General features: G+C 41.7%; 1 protein-coding gene across 5 annotated transcripts in view; it reads right to left on the reverse strand.

The window, feature by feature from the left end:
• The window catches only part of dync1i2b (dynein, cytoplasmic 1, intermediate chain 2b), a 126,161-nt gene that overhangs the window by 5,226 nt on the left and 97,980 nt on the right, over positions 1-22,955 (reverse strand). For 4 of the 5 annotated variants that reach the window (XM_038789425.1, XM_038789423.1, XM_038789424.1 and 1 more), the window contains 5 exons: positions 14,534-14,659; positions 12,983-13,129; positions 12,672-12,785; positions 10,093-10,226; positions 1,990-2,134 (listed from right to left, as the gene is read on the reverse strand). In XM_038789425.1, coding sequence (XP_038645353.1) covers positions 1,990-2,134; positions 10,093-10,226; positions 12,672-12,785; positions 12,983-13,129; positions 14,534-14,659 — 666 coding nt within the window. Of the gene's footprint in view, positions 1-1,989; positions 2,137-10,092; positions 10,227-12,671; positions 12,786-12,982; positions 13,130-14,533; positions 14,660-22,955 lie in introns of all 5 variants that reach the window. The other variant, XR_005459766.1, reaches the window with a different exon arrangement.

Consider the following 22,955-nt stretch of genomic DNA (forward strand, 5'->3'; position numbering starts at 1 on the left):
TCTAATCTTTTTTGATCGAAAATCAGGAAAGATGTAAAGCAGGCTGCCTGTACATGATCACATATTTTTCATCCAGTGATACAGGTAAAAATGATCTGCATTCAATATGTCCTATGTCCATCCTTGACCTGCTGCAATGTTCCGGTGGAGCCTAGCGCAAACTGGAGGAACAGTACCTTATCTTCCGATTAGATACCTTACAGTCTTCCGGACGAGTTCAACAACTTAAGAATGTGAACTCTCTCCACCACGTTTACCCCATTTTTATTTCAATCAATTTATTTTCATTTCTTCCATTGATCCGTTTTTCCCTCACCACTGTTCCCCACCCCACTCCACTTGGGTCAACTGTTCCTAGTTGCCCTTTGACACACTGTTCAACTTTGTTCTGCCATTCACACATTCTAATCTCTTTATAAGTGACACTATGAACACCCTTCTTAGCCTTAATCACCTCCATTTACATTCCTTTTGTCTTCTGTCCAGAACATCATTGGCTATCTCCATCTATTGCTGGCCTCTAACCAGCTCCACACCCTCCCCTCTTACAGTATAAATTTGATTCTTTTTCCAGTTTCCTCTAGTTCAGACAAAGAGTTATCCAGACTCAAAATATTAGCTCCCTTTTCTCTCCACAGACGCTGTCAAACCTGCTGAGATTGTCCAGTATTTTCTGTTTTTTGTTGCATTCAATACAGTTAGATTTGTCGAAGGAACTATAGTTTTCAGGTGGGCAGGCATGTCTCAATGAGACCCAATGTCATAGAATCCCTACAGTGTAGAAGGAGGCCATTCAGCCCATCAAGTCTACATTGACACTTGGAATGCACCTCCTAGGCCCAATCCCCTGTCCTATTCTTGCAACCCCACCCTAAGAGGCAATTTAGCATGGCCAATCCATCTAACCTGCACATTTTTGGACTAGCAAATGCAATGTATAAATTGCAAGAAACGTGGCTGACATAGGAAAACAAGGAATAAAACATAATTACGGTGTAATAACGGATTTGCCTCTTTCAATGACTAGATAATATGTAAAACACCCGTGAATGTTAGGATATATAGACATGGCTATAAAGTGGAGTGCACTCTGTGCAGATTGTGTTAAATTTTACAATGCTTTCCTCAGCTTACAAAGATTTACTTTGGATCACTATGCCTTAACAGAGTGTATGAATTGGAGTACAGAAGAGACCATCAAAGAATGGTTTGAAAAGTAAGACAGTTAAGTTATACGGGAAGATTAATTAAGGCTTAAATGTGGAATTTAGAGAGCAGGGATAATCTTTTCGCAGTGCATCTAAGTCAACCTTTGTAATATTGTTGTGAACCTGTAATGTTAGATCAGTGCAATGTGTCATGTATTTATTCTGGATCAAACCGTAACATTAATCCAGGCTAACCACCTAGCAATGCAGGCCGATCAGATCACATCAACAACTTCAAATAGATTGCCGTACCTTGTCTCAAAGTCATCTCCCCATCCCAACACACCCCTCATTTCAAGGCACACTCCTGAAGTTATGGGCATAGCTAATAACCAAATGCATGAAATTTAAGCAGATGGATAGGTTAGTTCAACTTAAAGATTGGCACGTCAGATAACACAGTGCCAGGGTCCCAGGTTCAATGGATTAGTGTGTGTGTGGAGGTTGAATGTTCTCCCCATGTCTGCATAAATTTCCTCCTACAGTCCAAAGATATGCAGGTTAGGTGGACTGGCCATGCTAAATTGACCCTTAGTGTCCAAAGATTAGGTTGGGGCCTAGGTAGGGTGCTCTGTCAGAGGGTCGATGCAGATTCAATGGGCCAAATGACCACCTCCTGCACTGTAGGGATTCTAAGATTCTAAAAAAAATGTTGACAGCTAATATGAAATGTATGCATTTTGTCCCTCGCACCACCATGTGCCAATATAAAGTTCTGCAAATTGAATATCGTTATGAAGATGCACATTACAATACAGTAAATATCATTTAGCCAGTATACCTTAGTTGTCCATAGTTTGACTGTCCAGTCAAAGGACGAGGTGATAAAAAGATGAGAGAAGTCAGCTGGTCCAGCTGCAGTGTTATAATGGATACCTGTGATTGGTCCTTGATGACCGTCAAAAATTTCACTGATTCCAGCTTTGCTGCAAAAAACAGAATTGATTATGTAAATGACTTAACAAAAATGCCAAATATACATAAAAATGAATACAAGAGAAAATTCCCTTTGTTCAGCCAAATGAGAACTAAAGATGTGCAGGTTAGTTGGATTGGCCATGCTAAATTGCTGCTTAGTGTTACAGGGCAAGGGTGGGGGAGTGGGCCTGGGTGGAACTCTTTCGGAGGGTTGGTGCAGTTTGTATGAGCCAAATGGCCTCTTTTTGCACTGTATGAATTTTATGGGCTCAACCTCATGTTGTTTTATGGAGAGATCCAGAATATCTGCTCAACAAACCTTTCAGGAAGAATTATTTTCATCCTTTTCCTTGATTTCATAGAACTTTTCATAAAATTTACAGTGCAGAAGGAGGCCATTCGGCCCATCGAAGTCTGCACCGGCCCTTGGAAAGAGCACCCCACTTAAGCCCACGCCTGCACCCTATCCCCATAACTCAGTAACCCCACGTAACGTTTTTGGACACTAAGGACAATTTATCATTGCCAATCCACCTAACCTGCACACCTTTGGACTGTGGGAGGAAACCGGAACACTCGGAGGAAACCCACGCACACACGGGGAGAACGTGCAGACTCCGCACAGACAGTGACCGAAGCCAGGAATGGAACCTGGAGCCGTGAAGCAACTGTGCTACCATGCTGCCCTGAAGCCTGGGCAAAATGGCATAGTTTGTAGTAAACATCTCATTCAGCTTTCAACAATAACAAAAACTTGCATTTATATAGCATCCATAAGACAGGGAAAAAAAATCACAAAGCATACCACAGAGACATTAGATGGGGAATGTCAATTAGATATTCTGTTTGAGACAGCTCACCAATTGGATCGTTAGGAATTTTGGCTGGCTCCAACTCAGAGCCTGTGATAAAGGTAAGTCCTGGAGACATTAAGTACAGATAGACAGTGGCATTAGGATTTTTGTGACAGTAGTAGAAGTACATCCTTGGACTACTGATTATGCCGTTAAGCAAAATAACTGTACAAAGCATGTATGGCATAAGTGCCATATTTGCTGGCTAATTACAATCACAGCTCTGTAACAGGTATTAGGACCTGAATCTATGTTTGCTCGGAAATAGGCATTAGCTGCCCTACACAGTTGGAAGTCTCAGAAGTCATCAACTTTCAATTTGACAATTGTCACACTTTGGGATGATTGGGCATGGAAATTCATTCTCCCAAAAGTGACTTAATACTCCCAAAAGCAGAATATTGCTCAATTTCACTAGCCAGATAGTAACAGCCGCAATACCAACTTAAAGCAAAGGTGTATCAACTGGGGCTGGAACATAGCTTCATAAAATAGATTTTAAGTCACATGGGATCATGGAAAGATTCATCCTACTTTCTGCACTGGAAACTTTGAAATAAGCTGAGTAATATGAAAAAGAAGAAAAACTATTTGAGTGATCATAGGGTTGAGACAGGCTTATTATTATTGTAGTTCAGTTAATCCTTATGTTAAACTTTGAGAGCCATGCATCTTGGCTAAGGTTTAAGGCCAACTCTTGAGCTCCACCATAAGGAAAAGGGCTGCATGGAAATGGCGTCACCTCTAAGTCCCCTCTTCAAATCACATACCATCCCGCCTTAGACATATATTGTTCATTGACGCATAATCATTTTCTCAGAACTCCCTACCCACCAGCATTGTAGCAGCATCTCCACCACAACAACCAATAAGGTGCCTAACAATAATCTCAAAAGCAGGAAATGCTGCTGACTTTGCACTGACACACATACCTCAAGAACAATATATATTTTTTTAATTCCCAAGCTTTTAACAAAGAACAATACAGCCCAGGAACAGGCCCTTCGGCCCTCCAAACCTGTACTAGTCATACCACTCCTGGCCAAAACCCTCAGCACTTCCTAGTGCCGTCTCCCTCTATACCCATCCTATCCCTGTGTTTGTCCAGATGCCTTTTGAACGCCGTTAATGTATCTGCTTCTAGAACCTCCCCTGGCAACACGTTCCAGGCACTCACCACCCTTTGTGTAAAAAAACCTGCCTCACACATCTCCTCTAAACTTTGCCCCACGGACCTTAAACCTATACCCCCTATTGACTGACCCCTCCACCCTGGGAAAGAATGCCCTGCCCATCCTCTCAATCTTGTAGACCGCCATCAGGTCATCCCTCAACCTCCAGCATTCTAATGAAAACAGTCCGAGTCTATTCAGCCTCTCTGCATAATAATAATAATCTTTATTGTCACAAGTTGGCTTACATTAACACTGCAAGAAGTTACTGTGAAATGCCCCTAGTCGCTACATTCCGGTGCCTGCTCGGGTACAAATAGTGAGAATTCAAATGTCAAAATTACCCAACAGCACGGCTTTCGGGAGGCTTGTGGAAGGAAACCAGAGCACCCGAAGGAAACCCACGCAGACGCAGGGAGAACATGCAAACTCCGCACAGACAATGGCCCAAGCCGGGAATCATATCATAGAATTTACAGTGCAGAAGGAGGCCATTCGGCCCATTGAGTCTACACCGGCTCGAACCTGGAACCCTGGCGCTGTGAAGTAACAATGCTAACCAATGTGCTACCATGGATAGAAATTGTCCCATTGGGCAGACGCAGCATGGGTTCGTTAAAGGCAGGTCATGCCTAACTAATTTAGTGGAATTTTTTGAGGACATTACCAGTGCAGTAGATAACGGGGAGCCGATGGATGTGGTATATCTGGATTTCCAGAAAGCCTTTGACAAGGTGCCACACAAAAGGTTGCTGCATAAGATAAAGATGCATGGCATTAAGGGTAAAGTAGTAGCATGGATAGAGGATTGGTTAATTAATAGAAAGCAAAGAGTTGGGATAAATGGGTGTTTCTCTGGTTGGCAATCAGTAGCTAGTGGTGTCCCTCAGGGATCCGTGTTGGGCCCACAATTGTTCACAATTTACATTGATGATTTGGAGTTGGGGACCAAGGGCAATGTGTCCAAGTTTGCAGATGACACTAAGATGAGTGGTAAAGCGAAAAGTGCAGAGGATACTGGAAGTCTGCAGAGGGATTTGGATAGGTTAAGTGAATGGGCTCGGGTCTGGCAGATGGAATACAATGTTGACAAATGTGAGGTTATCCATTTTGGTAGGAATAACAGCAATAGGGATTATTATTTAAACGATAAAATATTAAAGCATGCCGCTGTTCAGAGAGACTTGGGTGTGCTAGTGCATGAGTCACAGAAGGTTGGTTTACAAGTGCAACAGGTGATTAAGAAGGCAAATGGAATTTTGTCCTTCATTGCTAGAGGGATGGAGTTTAAGACTAGGGAGGTTATGTTGCAATTGTATAAGGTGTTAGTGCGGCCACACCTGGAGTATTGTGTTCAGTTTTGGTCTCCTTACTTGAGAAAGGACGTACTGGCGCTGGAGGGTGTGCAGAGGAGATTCACTAGGTTAATCCCAGAGCTGAAGGGGTTGGATTATGAGGAGAGGTTGAGTAGACTGGGACTGTACTCGTTGGAATTTAGAAGGATGAGGGGGGATCTTATAGAAACATTTAAAATTATGAAGGGAATAGATAGGATAGATGCGGGCAGGTTGTTTCCACTGGCGGGTGACAGCAGAACTAGGGGGCATAGCCTTAAAATAAGGGGAAGTAGATTTAGGACTGAGTTTAGGAGGAACTTCTTCACCCAAAGGGTTGTGAATCTATGGAATTCCTTGCCCAGTGAAGCAGTTGAGGCTCCTTCATTACATGTTTTTAAGGTAAAGATAGATAGTTTTTTGAAGAATAAAGGGATTAAGGGTTATGGTGTTCGGGCCGGAAAGTGGAGCCGAGTCCACAAAAGATCAGCCATGATCTAATTGAATGGCGGAGCAGGCTCGAGGGGCCAGATGGCTTACTCCTGCTCCTAGTTCTTATGTTCTTATGTTCTTATGCCGCCCACTACTATCAGCAGAGTGCAATGTCAGAACGGTCCGAGGGTGCATGTTTACAAATCCTTGACGATGGCTCGGCAAGTTGATATGGTGGTTAAGAGAACAGATGGGATGCTTTGTTAATGGAGCAATGAATGCTAAACCTTTAAATTACACTGGTTCTGTCTCTTGGAATAGTGTGTATAATTCCGGGCACCACATTTTAGGAGAGGGTGCAGAGGAGGTTCACCAGGGTAATATCAGGTATTCAGGATTCCAGTTATGTGGAGAGATTCGAGAAGCTGAGATTGTTCTACTTATGGCAGGGAAGGTTAAAGCGTGACCTAAGAAAGGATTTCAAAATTATGAGTGGCTTTGATCGGGTGAGTAGGGAGAAACTAGTTCCTCTGGCAAATGAGTAGTAACCACAGATCAGATTTAATTAATTTGTGAAAACTAGAAGAGAAAGGAGACATTTCTTCACATGAGGATTGTTAGATCTGGAACACACCGCCCAGAAGGGTGCTGGAATCAGATCCCATAGGAATGCACAAATAATTAAGAGGACTTATTTGCAAGGTTATGGCAAAATCTGGGATCAAATTGGAATCTTTCAAAGAACTGACACAAATGTGATGGATTGCATGGCCCATTAGTATCCTCTGGTTATAACTGGACTTTATTGTTTACATTACCATTGTACGGACAATGTATTTTAACCTAAAGATTGTTAAACAATCACAACTACACTTCAAAATTGCATGGAATATCCTTGTCACTGGGGAGGCAAGGTACAATTGAAACTAAGGGGGGATAAAGCATACACTAAGTATATGACCAATAAAGGAGAAGATAACAAAATAAATATGAAGCAGCCATGAAAGAAGGCAAAATAAATAAAAAATAAAACTAGATTGAGGAATGTGAAAGAAAGTATTCTACAAATACATAAATTACAAGAAAAATAGGGAAGCAAAAGAATGCATAAGATAAACTTGCATGTAATGACAGCAAAATCATAGAAATATAAAATAGCTACTTTGCCTCAGTATTTACCAGAGCAACCAACAAGAAGACATGATATTAGAAGGGAGCTTGAAAAAGATAAAAGTTGAAGATAGAAAGAGGGTGATAGCCGATAAACCAATCAGATTTAGAAGAAATAAAACTATCTGCTTCAGATGGATTACATCCATGCATATTAAAAGGAGTTGGAGAAGATAGAACAGAAACATTATGCATATATGTAAAACATGCCTTTGAAAAGGGAAAAGAGTGACAAAGGACTGGCGGACAGCTAATGTCATTGACAATTGTGTCTCCAACTGCCTGAGCTCTAACCCAGTGCCTCCCAAACATTTTCACATTGTGGTCTCATTTTAACGCTTGAAACTTGTGATGATCCCAGAGTGAGACAAGGATGGGTAAGAGTTGTGCGAGCAGGGCGTTTGTGGGGTCTACTTTGTTAATGTTGGAATCATGTTGCTATGGACTGCATGTTTTAAGTTTGTAAATTGAGAGCATCTGCCACCAACTGGAGAAATATGAGGGAATGAACTAGTGTACACCGGGTGTAGACAGAAAACAAGAGAAATCTGTGACTTTACACCAAAGTCTTGAGAATAAATGTGGATTAAGGAAAAGGCTGGCTTTAGAATAACCCTTTCCTCAATGTATATACAGTGACTTTAACATAGCTGTGAGGGGCAGCAAAAGTGCCTGAAGAGGTTGGGCAGATGTTTTACCAACCTTTTTGAATGCTCTGGGGGCAGTGATGGACACTCGGAACTCATTCACACGAACCACCAGCTAGCAAAATAAAATTGCACGCACATGTCCTGGTATCTGAAACTCAATTACAGGACTGTACTGCCTGAATCGCCACTCCTCAGCTGTCATAGCCATTACCTCAAAGTGCCCCAGAGCTTGCGTACTCAATTATCAGTCTGCGACCGCATCTGGGGGTGCAACCCACAGTTTGGGAACCCCCTGGAACTCCTTCTGTAAACCTATCTGCCTCTCTTACCCTTTAGGCACTCCTTAAAACTTACCTCTGTGCCATAATGTTGCGTTGTATGTCCCAGTGTCAAATATTGTTTGAGAATGCTCGGTGAAGAGCCTAGGGCCATTTTACTCTGTTAAAGGCCCTATATAAATGCTCACTGCTGTTCCCACTTGCGGCTAGTGCAAAACCAGAGGCATAACATAATCACCATCAAACCCAACAGGGAATTCAGAAGAAACTCTGTTCCCAAAGACGAGTGTGTGAAACGCAGTACCACAAGGAACAGCTGGGACAAAGCATACGTTAATTTAATCAGGACCCTTTATAAGGAGGGAGAGAGGAATAAAAAGAAAAGGAGTATGCTTATATGGTTAAAGTAGGGTGGGAGGAGGCTCACATTGATCATAAAGCTGGAATAGACCAGTTAAGTTGAAATGCCTGTGTCTATGCTGGGCACTTGATTTCATTTCATGCGTGTAACTTTATGGGTAACTTGGAGAAGGGATGGTGTTCCCATGCATCTGTTTCCTGGAGTTTCTGGTTGGTTGAGGTCATAGGTTTGGGACTTACTGGCAAAGAAGCCTTGGTAAACTGCTGCTGTGCATCATGTAGTTGTTGTAGCAACAGGGAGCTGGTGGGTGGATAGACTGATGCTCTAGATACTTTGTCCAAAATGGAGTTGAGCTTCTCCAGTTTTGTTGCAGCTGCATCCATCCAAGGCAAATAGAAAGAAATCCATGATACACCTGCTTTGAGCCTTGGAGGTGGTGGTGAAGTTCTGGACAATCAGGAGGTGGGCTATTTGTCTCAGAATACTAGTCTCTGACCTGCTGTCATGATGTAGCACTTCGGTAGCTGTCCAATTGAATTTCTGGTCAATTGATGTTTGGGGATATGAGAATAGTAGTACCACTGAATGTCATGGGGGAAGTGATTCAGCTCTATTTTGTTTGGTTTGGCACAAACATCACTAGCAACATCAGTCCAAGCTTGGATGTTTGCCCATGTCTTTCTGCAAAAGGGTATAGACTGCTTCACTTTGACGAACTGGGAATGGAACTGAACAAAGTTCAATCATCAGTGAACAGCTCCACTTCGGACCTTATGATGGGAGGAAAATTATTGATGAAGCAACTAAAGATCATTGGACCTAGGATGCTGCCCTCCAGATGTGAAGTGATGTCCTATGGCTACATGATCAATCATCTTCCTTTATTCCATATACAAATTTAGTCACTGGAAAGTTTCTCCACTAATTCAGTTTAGCGAGAATGCAATACACATCCTCGCTAAAGGGGCCTAATTCAAATTCAATTTTCATAAAAGGTGGAAACAATAATTTCTTCAAGATGTAGACAAATTAAACAACTCAAAACATGAAATAGAGGCAAAGTTACAGAAACTCTGCACACTATTTACTGGTCTTGGATTTTAAAAAAAGACCAAGAACAACAAGAACTAGACTAAGTAATCCTACATAGAGATTTTTACTTTTTATTTTGTTTAAATTTAGAGTGCCCAATTAATTTTTTTCAATTAAGGGGCAATTTAGCATGGCCAATCCGCCTATCCTGCACATCTTTGGGGTTGTGGGGGCAAAACCCACGCAAACACGGGGAGAATGTGCAAACTCCACACGGACAGTGATCCAGAGCCGGGATTGAACCTGGGACCTCGGCGCCGTGAGACAGCAGTGATAACCACTGCGCCACCATGCCGACCTAGAGTTTTACCTTTTAATTCAAACATCGAGTATAGACCTTTTTCCCTTTACCAATAGCAATTAGTATCTCGTTAGATAGGAAGAAGGAGCAAAAATAAAAAAATAGATATTAAGATAAACTTTATGCACCATTCAAATCCAAAATTCATAACATAATGGTACAGTATCTGGTGTTTCCAAAAGGTTTGTATTCAAAACTCCTAATAAGTGTTGTTACAACAATCAGTACTGACCTGTATCCCATTTTATTAACAGAATGTATAGTCCAATTTAAGGGGAAATAATTAAACACAACCAAGTGCTTGTATTATTGTCTGCCTTACCTTCCATGGCGGCATGCTGTGTATATAGAACCTTCTTCACTACCAACCACAAAATTGTTGACATCACCCAATGGGAAGGACATGCAAGTAACAGCCACTGCTTTAGATTGTTTGTGCATCAGCTCCATGCTATCCTGTATAAAACAAAAGTAGAGTTTTGGATGAGCTCGATTTACAAAACATGCTACGTAGGAGGTCAGCCAAGACAGCACTGGAATAGTCAGGCCTAGGAGGAACAATGCCATGGATGAGGATTACATAGCAGATAAGCTAAAGCAGGGGTGGAGACAGCAATGTTATAGTGGCAGTCTTGGTGATGGGCAGGATGACGTTAGAAGCTCAGCTAGGGGTCAAATAAGATGCCATGGCTGTATACAGTCTGGTTCAGCCTCAGATGCTGGCCAGGGAGCCAAAAGAATATTAGTTAAATCTTACTGCCTTTAATTAAGTAGTCAGCATTTTCCCAATTACAGATTAACATTTTAGATTCTCTATACCCAGATACAGGAAGTACGTCGGGAACTATACAGCTTTTGCACTAACCGTAAATTTTGAATAGTTGTCCATTATATACTTTTTTGAATTTAATGTTAACTTTGTACAGAAAGAAAAATCAAACATACAAATGTAATACTTAAAATGCAGGAAACAGGAGCTCGTACTGCGGCATAGCACATTTGTGTTTCAACGCATCATGGAGAAGCAGTCACATCTACTTGTTTCTTAGCAGTGAGGTCAATAAATCTGGAGGCATATACTTAACTTTATTGATAGATGGATTGGAAGTGATATTAGGAAAAGCTTTTTCATTCAGAGGGTGATAGTGCCTGGAATTTGCTGTTCGGATTGATGGCTGAGGCAAAAACCCTCAACTTATTTAAAAGGTACCTGAATCTGCACCTAAAGTGCTGTAACCGATAAGGTAACAGATGGGGGCATGAAAATGTGATTAGAATTGGAGGCTAGGTTTTTTTTAAATCAGTCAGCACTGATGATGGACTGAATGGGTTACTGGGGTTATGGGGATAGGGTGGAGGTGTTGACCTTGGGTAGGGTGCTCTTTCCAAGAGCCGGTGCAGACTCGATGGGCTGAATGGCCTCCTTCTGCACTGTAAATTCTATGAATCTATTCTATGAATGGCCTCTTCTGTGCTGTAACTTTTCTGTGGTTCAACATTCCCTCAGAGTGTGGATTTCTGCAAATGTTGGCAGTTCACAGAAACGCATTTCAGAAGTTAGGGAAATGGTACGTCATGTTTTGATAGAGACAAATATAGGCAGGAAACTAAATTCAGTGTAACCTTTTTCCAATAATTTTTTATAATAATCATTATTGTGTTACAACCCAGTTAACAACCGTTAAAATTCAAAAGAGAAATCTGAACCACTTCTAAATCAATAGAACTATGCCACAAAGTTTCACGTTTTAAAATAAAAACAAACTTTATTGTATATAAAACAAATTAAACAAAGCAAATATGATTGAATTAATACCAAATAAGTTATAACTATGTATGTTATGCACTCAGTTTTACTTCTTACTTCCGCCAAGAATTCTCTTATACTTAATGAATCTTTGCAGTTATTTACTTTGTCAGGACGATCCAAAATGTGTCACAGTCCTCTGGAACTTCACTTTAATCCTCCTCAGTTCCAGCTATTCTCAGAAGACTTTCATTAACTACTTCAGCCCCTTATTCGGGTTGCCTTCTCGGTGCTTCCAAGCTAATCTACTGATTGCTTTCTTTTGCCACAAGACCCTGAGGACCACTGTAGATTCCTCCACTAGCTTCAATCCGAGATGAACCCTACTGTATTCCATGAGTTGAATGATAAAGTTAGTTTTTTCTTCTCCGCTACAGAGGCCTAACCAACTACCATTTACTTTGGCTATCTTCTCTCATCAAACACCCAGATAAATTGAAACCAGATAATCGTTCTAAGCACCATCCATGACAACACTGCATGCTCTGGGGTCGTCTCAAATAGACCTTTAGGTTAAGTATCCCTCATTTAAAATCCCTTTTTTGATCTGATAAAAGAAATGTAGTTTACAATCCTTCAGAATTTACTAAATGCTTTTAAACTAATTTAGCTCTAACAAAACAAAAACATGCAAACATATTGTCTCCATCAAATGGCTCACAGATAGGTAATGCATTGTTTAAGTTTCTCCACCTGCTGTTTAATGGTCTTCCCTTTCAAGCTGTTAAACCTCTTAAGTCAACATGGTTCCAAACTTTTAAGTGTAATAGACTCCAATCTTGTTTCAATTGCATTCACTTCATGGCTGAATGTTTTACAGTTAAAACATTGATCCCTAAAACAAAAAGTTATATTCTAGAACACACAAATCATGAACTAGATATTCACAACAATATACAAAACTAAATAGTTATGAACAAAATTTGTTTGCTATTAGGAATAAGCAACATTGTTCGTATCCAAAACTAATAAAAGACTGCATTACTCAATTTTAAAAACGGCTCAAGAAATTGGTGCAGATCCGATAAACGATAATGCACAGGAAATAAATAAACTGGAACACTATCTACATTTCTTTAATTAGTTTTCCTTACCTGTGGCTGAGAAAGCATATCCAGACTCCACGAGCAGATCTTCCCATCAGTAGAAACGCTGATCAGGTTATGAGCATTTTGAGAACCAATGACATTCACACAGTAGACTGGATGCTGTGGGGAGATTATTTTCTGTTTAATATTTTTACCAATCTGATTATGACAAATATTTTATAATTTTGCTGTCACATGGAAAGTTAGGGAAATAGTAAAAATAAAAAATACTTTACAATTATTCCTAAAATACATTTTAATCTCTGATCCTTCAAGTTTGTACTTCAAAATTTTCATTTAATATTTTTGAACCATACCGTGTGAGCAGCAGCAGAGAGTGGCGTTCTTTGGACTGGTGTCCTTTTGTTGCTGCGATTGTCCCAGAGCACAATCTGGCCAGAATATGTTCCTCCTACTACCAGATTTGGATGAAATCGTGCAAAGGAAGCTGACATCACAGATGACTATTAAAAACATAATTAAGTCAATATGCTATTAAGAAAAAGGAACATGGCAGCAATTTTCAATAGCATCCATTAAGTAGCTCCAATTAATATTAAAATCAGAACATTTTGCTCTTTCAGCTATTTTTAGCTCCCATCCACTGCCCAATTTAAACGAACCTTTAAAAAAACTCTCCATTTACTTCTGTACAACGAGTCACATAAAATGTATAAAAGTGTGTAATTTTCTAATCCATGCATAGTCATACAGAGGACACAGATATAATCTGAATAATCACCTTTACAAATGAGGCTCTGGTAATTTATTCTTTAAATTTGAAAGACCACTTTCTATATCTGGTCATTTATACTTTAAATCTTAAAGGACACTTTCTATATCAATGAAAAGTACTTTTATTCTACTGCAAGCAATTAATAATAATATTTATTAGTGTCACAAGTAGGCTTACATTAACACTGCAATGAAGTTACTGTGAAAATACCCTAGTCGCCACACTCGGGCACCTGTTCTGGTACACAGAGGGAGAATTCAGAATGTGAAAATTACCTAACAGCACGCCTTTCATGACCTGTGGGAGAAAACCAGAGCACCCGGAGGAAACCCACGTAGACACAGGGAGAACGTGCAGACTCCGCACAGTGACCCAAACAGAGAATCGAACCCGAGACCCTGGCGCTGTAAAGCAACAGTGCTAACCACTGTGTTACCGTGCCAGCTACAATTACTTAATCACATGTTGATAATGTTATTTTGGTCAATGTGGCTTTATGTGTTATAAGGTTGTATGACTAGCTTTCCTGGACATAAAGCGCCATCGTTCACAGAGCTGTTTGAGGAGGGAGGTTAAGTGGAAAGAAAAGCTGACTTGCATTGTTCAACTTCAATCCCTGCCAGCTGAATATTGTGTGATATTGATGGAACTTGGAAATGGCTTCTTGATTGAAGCTTGTTTTTTTAGTAATGCAAGTAACACGGGGATATCTGATTCTAATTGTGAATGTATCAACCTAATTTCCCTCCTAACAGCAGCGTGGGTGTTCTTACACCACATGGACAGCAGTGGTTCAAGATGGCAGCTCACTACTTTATCAAGGCCAATTAAGGATGGATAAAAAAATGTGGGCCTAGCCAGCAGTACCCTATCCCATGAATGAATAAAACCAAATCTAATCCACTTCTATTGTTACAAAATGTATACGATACCTTACATAGCTGCCACGTGATAAACATTCCTTGTAAAGGAAGGTTTTTACAGAACAAGCCAACGTAAGTGTTGAAAATTAATGTGCATGCTAGACTGATGAAATCATTAAGTTGACAGGCTTGGAAAGTATTTGGCAATGGTCCATTTTTCTTTCTTTGAATTAAATCACAGCTTGGCTGGACAAGATCTCATACTATACCTGGCAGTGAAAGACATACTCTGGGGTGGTTTTCTTAAATTTCATGTTCCATACAAGAGCTACACCATCTGGTTCGTGAGGAACATCTTCGTTGTTGTTGTATGAGGCAACAAGAAGTTCTGGATACTGTTGACAGCAAAACCAGAAAAGAAATATTAACAGGAAGAGTGGACTTCCTCAGGCACAGCTATCATTTGCTGTGTGACAGTTCACATTATAGCCATATGTCAGTCATTGTGCAAACAGATGGGGCTTGAAGCCACTGCAAAGCTGAAATATACACAAATGTTTCAGAAACCTACAGAATCCATGATTGGCCACGATGTAATACAACACAATACTTCATTATTAAGGACAGTTATGAAACTAGTAAGCTAAAAGCTACAAGTTAAGTACGTGATTCATAAGTGATAAACAACTGCTATTTAAAGCATGATTTAGTTTTTGTAAATTCTTCCATCAATAAAAATCATAACACTTTTAAAACAAAAGGCTTGAGTATTGGGAAAGATGTTTGCTTTAAGTAGAGAATAACAGTGTTCACAATTATTAAGGAATACATTGTACAGCTACCTCTAGTGTCCACAACTGTATAGTTAAATGTGGAAATCAGGAAATGTTTCTGCCCCTCCACAAGCTGAACTACATCTGCAGTTCATAGAGAGAGAGAGCGTTTAAACACACGTGTGTGTGAAGTTGCTGTACTTATTCATTAGGTACCCATTAAACACACAGGAAAAAGAAATCAGGGCATTCATTCATGTGTCAAGTGAATTTTTATGGGCAAAATACACCTTTATGCAACAAGACCATCTCTCTGGCATTGAAAATTTACACGCGTGAATTTTAATTCCTTCAGATTTTAATTATTGTTGAAGATTTTAAATTAATTTTTCCAAAATCTTTTTTGCCAGTTTTATCTCGCTCCCATAAGACCATTTTCTTTACCTCTCTTCATTTTGATTTCTGTACATGACTTTACACTGAGTTAAATACTTTTTGATTTAGACTGCGGACTCAGGAAAGATTCTTCAATCTGATGGCACACCATTGCTTACCCTATTCACACAGATCCCCTTGTAGAGGGTAACGTGCTGTTCCGGGGCTCTAATACAAACCTGAAATATTCATGCTATTTCTCTACCCATGAGTGATACAAGAGCTGCCAATTATTTCTAACATTTCTGCTTTTATTTCAGTCTTCCCGTATCCACCCTAATTTGCTTTTGGATCAAGATAGAAGCCAAACTATTATAAACTTTAAAAAGTATTATTTTAATGCAAACTTATCATCATGGGGAAACCAACATTACATCAATATAAAATTAGCTTTTCAGGATCAACATGGGAACAAGAGTTAGCCATTCAGCCCATCGAGTCTGTCCAGCCACTGAATGAGATCATGGCTGATTTGTGACTCAACTCCATAAAACATAGAACATTACAGCGCAGTACAGGCCCTACGGCCCTTGATGTTGCGCCGACCTGTGAAACCACTCTAAAGCCCATCTACACTATTCCCTTATCATCCATGTGCTTATCCAATGACCATTTAAATGCCCTTAATGTTGGCGAGTCCACGACTGTTGCAGGCAGGGCGTTCCAAGCTCTTACTACTCTCCGAGTCAAGAACCTACCTCTGACATCTGTCCTATATCTATCTCCCCTCGTGCTAGCCATCACCATCCGAGGAAAAAGGCTTTCACTGTCCACCCTATCCAATCCTCTGATCATCTTGTATGCCTCAATTAAGTCACCTCTTAACCTTCTTCTCTCTAACAAAAACAGCCTCAAGTCCCTCAGCCTTTCCTCATAAGATCTTCCCTGCATACCAGGCAACATCCTGGTAAATCTCCTCTGCACTCTTTCCAATGCTTCCACATTCTTCCTATACCTCCATTTGCCACCTCTCAGCCCAGCTCTGCAGCTTATCTATGTCCCTCTGTAACCTGCAACATCCTTCCGCACTGTCCACAACTCCACTGACTTCAGTGTCATCTGCAAATTTACTCACCCATCCTTCTACGCCCTCCTCCAAGTCATTTATAAAAATGACAAACAGCAGTGGCCCCAAAACAGATCCTTGTGGTACACCACTAGTAACTGATCTCCAGGCTGAACATTTCCCATCACCCACCACCCTCTGTCTTCTTACAGCGAGCCAATTTCTGATCCAAACTGCTATATCACCCTGAATCCCATGCCTCCGTATTTTCTACAATAGCCTACCGTGGGGAACTTGATCAAACGCTTTACTGAAATCCATATACACCACATCAACTGCTTTACTCTCGTCCACCTGTTTGGTCACCTTCTCAAAGAACTCAATAAGGTTTGTGAGGCATGACCTACCCTTCACAAAACTGTGTTGACTATCCCTAATCAAATTATTACAGATGCCCATATTGACAAATGGTCATCTGGACTCGAAACGTTAGCTCTTTTCTCTCCCTCCAGATGCTGCCAGACCTGCTGAGATTTTCCAGAATTTTCTCTTTGGTTTCAGATTCCAGAATCTGCAGTAATTTGCTTTCATCCATATACCTGGCTTTGGCCCATATCCTTTAATATCATTGCTTAACAAAAATCTATCTCAGATTTCAAATGAACTGATCTAGCTTCAACTACTGTTTGTGTGAGAGTTCCAAACCTCTACCCCCTTCCAGTGAAGAAGTTCCCCAACATCTCTCCTGAATGGTTTAGCCTTAATTATTTGACTATATCCCTAGTTTTAGAATCTCCAACTAGTGGAAATAGTTTAACTTTATCTACTCTGCCTTTCCGTTAATATCTTGAATACTTCGATCAGATCACCTCTCAACCTTCACACTTTTAGCGGACACAAGTCCAATTTGAATAATCTCTCCTCATAACTCAACTTCTGTAATCCAGGTATCAGTTTTGTAAACCTATGTTACGCTCCCTCCAAGGCCAAAATATCCTTCCTCAGGTGTGGTGCCCAGAACTGCTCTCAGTACTCCAAGTGGGATCAAATAAGGGTTTTGTACAGCTGCAGCATAACTCCTGTGTCTTTAAGAAGTTACTCAGTAACAGAAGTAAGAAGTTACTCAGAAATTGCTCAAGTGGGCATGCGCCCGGCCCAGAAGTGCATAAATTGCACAAAAAGAATTGCATGTGATTCGATGTCATCACACATCCATGCAATATTTTGGTCGGAGCCACAAGTCTTCCAACAATCAAGAAGCAAATTTAAATTAAACAGCAATTGAATGGGATTCTACTTTGCCCGCCTGTTGGCAGACAGGTTGATTGGTAAGGCAGCCTTTGTGTTTTAGCTGCAATCTCAATCCAGGACGGGATGAAAGACAGGGCTCAAACAAAATTAACAAATGTGTCTGGGGACGAAGACCTGCGTATGATTGTGCTGCCCAGATACCCGCTGCATAGTTTTGCCGCTGATATTTTTTCTTTTTTTTTTTTTTACAGGTCAACAGCAGCTATCATCCTGAGGAAGCATATTGGAACTTCCAGCCTGCACACGCCTTTTTCTCAGCTCCCACCCACCCATCCCAGCAGCACTCAGCCTTTCATAGAGCGTGTTTCCCACTGAATGGCCATTAACTGGGTAGCCAGAGTAATATTACGTTAACAATGCGGGTTTCACATCTGCTTCTCCTTCCCCCCCCCCCCCCAGTCAACTTTGCCCCAAACGTAAAATTCAGGCCTCAGTTGCAATTCATTCAAGATAGCATACCTTTTTCAAGGGTTTCCAGACCGAGAATGATGGAACTTCAGCACATCCTACAGAGGAGCATGGAATCCACATTTTCTTTTTATAAAATAACTTTTATTCAAGTTTTTCAATAACAAATTTTCTCCCCACAATTTAAAACAAACAAGGCGTGATTCCACACCAACACAAGAAAAGAACTCACCCCCCAAAATAAATAACAAAAAACCAACAGCAATACAAGAAAGAAGAAAATAACAACATCGCAAACTCACCGCCGCAAAAACAAACCCCCTAACGATCGCCCCCCCCCCCCCCCCCCCCCCCAAGTTGCTGCTGAGACCGACCACTCTCTACCCCTTTGCCAGGAAATCGAGAAAGGGCTGCCACCGCCGAAAGAACCCCTGTACCGACCCCCTCAGGGCAAACTTCATCCTCTCCAACTTGATGAACCCAGCCACGTCGTTGATCCAGGCCTCCGAACTCGGGGGCCGCGTATCTCTCCACTGTAACAGAATCCTGCGCTGGGCTACTAGAGACGCAAAGGCCAGAATGCCGGCCTCTCTCACCTCCTGCACTCCCGGCTCCGAAGCTACCCCAAAGATCGCGAGCCCCCAGCCCAGCTTGACCCTAGACCCGACCACTTCTGACAAAGTCCCCGCCACCCCCTTCCAAAACCTCTCCAAGGCCGGACAAGCCCAAAACATATGGGTGTGGTTTGCCGGACCTCTCGAACACCTCCCGCACCTGTCTTCCCCTCCGAACAACTGACTCATCCTTGCCCTTGTCATGTGAGCCCTATGCAGCACCTTCAGCTGAATTAGGCTGAGCCGTGCGCAAGAGGAGGAGGAATTCACCCTCTCCAGGGCGTCCAACCACGTTCCATCTTCAATCTCTTCCCCTAGCTATTCCTCCCACTTCGCTTTGAGCTCTTCTACTGAGGCCTCCTCCTCCTCCTGCATCAGCTGGTAAATAGCCAAGATCTTTCCTTCATCGACCCATGTCCCCGAAAGCACCCTATCTTGCACCCCCCTTGGCGGCAACCGCGGAAACTCCGCCACCTGCCTCTTAACAAATGCCCTGACCTGCATATATCTAAAAGCGTTCCCAGGGGGGAGGTTCCACTTCCCCACCAGCACCTCCAGAGTTGCGAACTTCCCATCCAGGAAGAGGTCCCCAAACTGTCTGATGGCTGCCCTGTGCCAACTCCCAAATCCCCCACCCATTCCCCCCCGGCGCAAAACGGTGATTGCCCCGTATCGGGGCCCAAACTGAGGCCTTCACTTCCCCCCTATGCCGCCTCCACTGTCCCCAGATTTTAAGGGACGCAACCACCACCGGACTCGTAGAGTACTTTGCCGGGGGGAGTGGAAGTGGGGCCGTCACCAAAGCCTCCAGACTCGTACTCGCACAGGACGCCACCTCCAATCTCTTCCATGCGTCACCCTCCCCTTCCGTCACCCACCTGCGAATCATCGCCACGTTCGTCGCCCAATAATATCCACACAGGTTGGGCAGCGCCAGGCCCCCTACCTCCCTTCTTCGCTCCAAAAATACCCTCCTTACTCTTGGGGCCTTCCACGCCCACACGAACCGTAGAATCAACTTATTCACCCTTCTGAAAAAAGCCTTTGGGATCAATATGGGGAGGCACTGGAAAAGAAACAAAAACCGCGGGAGCACTGTCATCTTAATCGACTGGACCCTGCCCGCCAACGAAAGCGGTAGCGCGTCCCACCTCCTAAACTCCTCCTCCATCTGCCCCACCAGCCTCGAAAAGTTAAGCCTATGCCTGGCCCCCCAGGTCCTAGCCACCTGGACCCCAGGATACCTAAAGCTCCTCTCAGCCCTCTTCAACGGGAGTTCACATATCTCCCTCTCCTGATCCCCCGGGTGCAGGACAAACAGCTCACTTTTCCCCACATTGAGCTTATAGCCTGAAAAGTCCCCAAACTCCTCAAGTATCTTCAGCACCTCTGGTATCCCCTCAGCCGGATCCACGACATACAACAGCAGATCAACTGCGTACAGTGACAACCGGTGCTCCCCCCCGCACAATCCCCCTCCAACTCTTCCGAATCCCTCAGCGCCATGGCCAGAGATTCAATCGCTAACGCGAAGAGCGGAATCCACATTTAACGGAATACTTCTGAACTCCAGTAGATGCCGTCAGAAGAGAATAATAGCATCCAGATATCATTGCTGCAAAATGTATTTGCTATACCCAATTTCAGATCACACATATATAAATAGAAAATAGCAAAGGATTCAACACGAAATGAAAATGAAATGAAATGAAATGAAATGAAATGAACACCATGAACACGACATTTTGTCCATGTGAGGAAACTATCCGATAACAAAATAATCACATTGGTCATCTAACTCCAGTTCACCGCAAGAACAATAGGTCTGAGATTACTTTCACGATACTGGTCTGGTTGTTTCCCACTGCTTAGACAGTCCAGTGTGAAACCAAATGTAAACTGTTGAAACTTGATATTCTGTACATTTAATACAAGAATCTATTGCCCTGTTCGGTCTCTTATCACTGAAATTAGTTGTTGGATTAGAGCAACATAGCAGTCAGCAGTGTAACACTCGTCACCTGGCCCCATATAAGCACTGTATAGGCATTGCTTCAAGACAAGTAGACAAATTGCCTTGAAAGAATTTCCAAACTTGTTTTTGTTTCTGTTGACTTATGTGAAGCACAGATACGGAATAAGGATATACTAGCTTAATTTTCACCACAATAACTAGAATTTGACGATGAACCCAGTTAATCAGTTAATAAATACTTGAAATATAAACAAAATGCTGGAAATACTCAGCAGGCCAGGTAATATCTATGAAGAAGCTTAACCTTTCATCAGAACATAATAAAATATGTTGTTTCTCACCAGTTAAATGACAGGTAAAGAAGGATTTTCTGGATTAATTCATTTTTATTGGTTAACACCAAATAAGTGAACAGAAGTTAGAAAGGCTAAAGAAAGGAGTATGAAGTCTGACATGGAGTATTAAAGTAAATAACATGATTTGACAGACACAAAAATGAATAAGCAGTTGAAATTAGTGAAAAAGACACTGGGACCTTAAAACTATACGTCCAGAAAGTATTAAGAGTTTGGCATTATTGCTCTTCTAACGGCATCTACTGGAGTTCAGAAGTATTCAGTTAAATGTGGATTCCATGCTCCTCTGCAGGATGCGCTGTTGAAGTTCCATCATTCTCGGTCTGGAAATCCTAGAAAAAGGTATGCTATCTTGAATGAATTGCAACTGAGGCCTGAATTTTACGTTTGGGGCAAAGTTGACTTTGGGGGGTGGGGAGCAGATGTGAAACCCGCATTGTTAACGTAATATTACTCTGGATACCCAGTTAACGGTGGAAATAGAAGAGGTTCTGAACACAATCTTTCAAAAATTATTGAATGTAGAAGTATGTCAGAATATCGGAGGATTGCCAATTTGTTTGTACAGGAAAGGAGGAAAAAAAGCTAATGTTGAGATGCTTTAGTATGGAATAAAATTAAAGGATGGAAAAACTTGTTTAATTAACTTGCTGAAGCTTTTTGAGGAGGTAACAGAAAGGGTTAATGAAGGTAATGCTGTTGATGTGGTGTACATGAACTTTCAAAAGCCATTCAATCCAGTGCCACAGAACAGATTAGTGAGAATAATTATAGCTCATGGAATAAAAGGGACAGTAGCAATGTGGATGCAAAATTGGCTGAATAATAGGACAAAGAAAGTAACAGTCAATGGATATTTCTTGGGTTGGAGGAAAGCTTGTAGTTGATGTTCCCCAGGGGTCGTTATTCGGGCCCTTGTTTTCCGATATATATTAATTATCTAGATCTTGGTGTGCAAGGGACAATTTCAAGTTTGTGGATGATAAAAAAAACTTGGCAGTGTTGTAAACCGTGAATAGAACAGTGCAGAACTTTAAAAGAATATAGGCAAGTTGTTGGAGTGGGCAGATAGGTGGCAGATGAAGTTCAATGCAGAGAAATGTGAGGTGATACATTTGTGTAGGAAGAACATGGAGAGGCAATATAAAATAACAGCTAAAATTGTTAAGGAATGCAGGAGCAGAGGGACCTGGGTGTATATGTGCATAGACCATTGAAGCTGGCAGGACAGGTGGACAGAGCAGTTAATAAAGCATATAGTATCCGGAGCTTTGTTAATTGGGGAATAGAGTACAAGAGCAAGGAGATTATGCTAAGCTTGTACAAGATATTGATTGGACTTCAGCTGTCATATTGTGCACAGTTCTGGGAAGGATGTGTAAGTATCGGAGAGAGTGCCGAAGAGATTTACAAGAATAGTTCTGGGGATGAGAAACTTCAGTTATGAGGATAGATTGGAGAGATTAGGACTCTCCATGGAGAGAAGGCGGCAGAGAAGAGATGTGATAGAGATGTTCAATATTATGAAGGGGCTGGACAGAGTAGATAGGAAGAAACTATTCCCGCTCGTTAAAAGATCAAGAACGAGGGGGCACAGATTTAAAGTGACTTGCAAAAAAAGCAAAGGTGATGTGAGGAAAAAAAACATTTTCACACATGGAGTACTTCAGATCCAGAATGCACTGCCTGGACTTGTGGTGGAAGCAAGTTCAATCGAGGCATTCAGAAGGCCAGAAGATGATTATTTGAATAGAAAATGTGCAGGGGTAGGGGAAAATGCACCAAGTCATGATGCTCGTTTAGAGAGTTGGTG

This window comes from Scyliorhinus canicula, chromosome 2 (assembly GCF_902713615.1).
Source record: "Scyliorhinus canicula chromosome 2, sScyCan1.1, whole genome shotgun sequence".
NCBI classification, from domain to species: domain Eukaryota; kingdom Metazoa; phylum Chordata; class Chondrichthyes; order Carcharhiniformes; family Scyliorhinidae; genus Scyliorhinus; species Scyliorhinus canicula.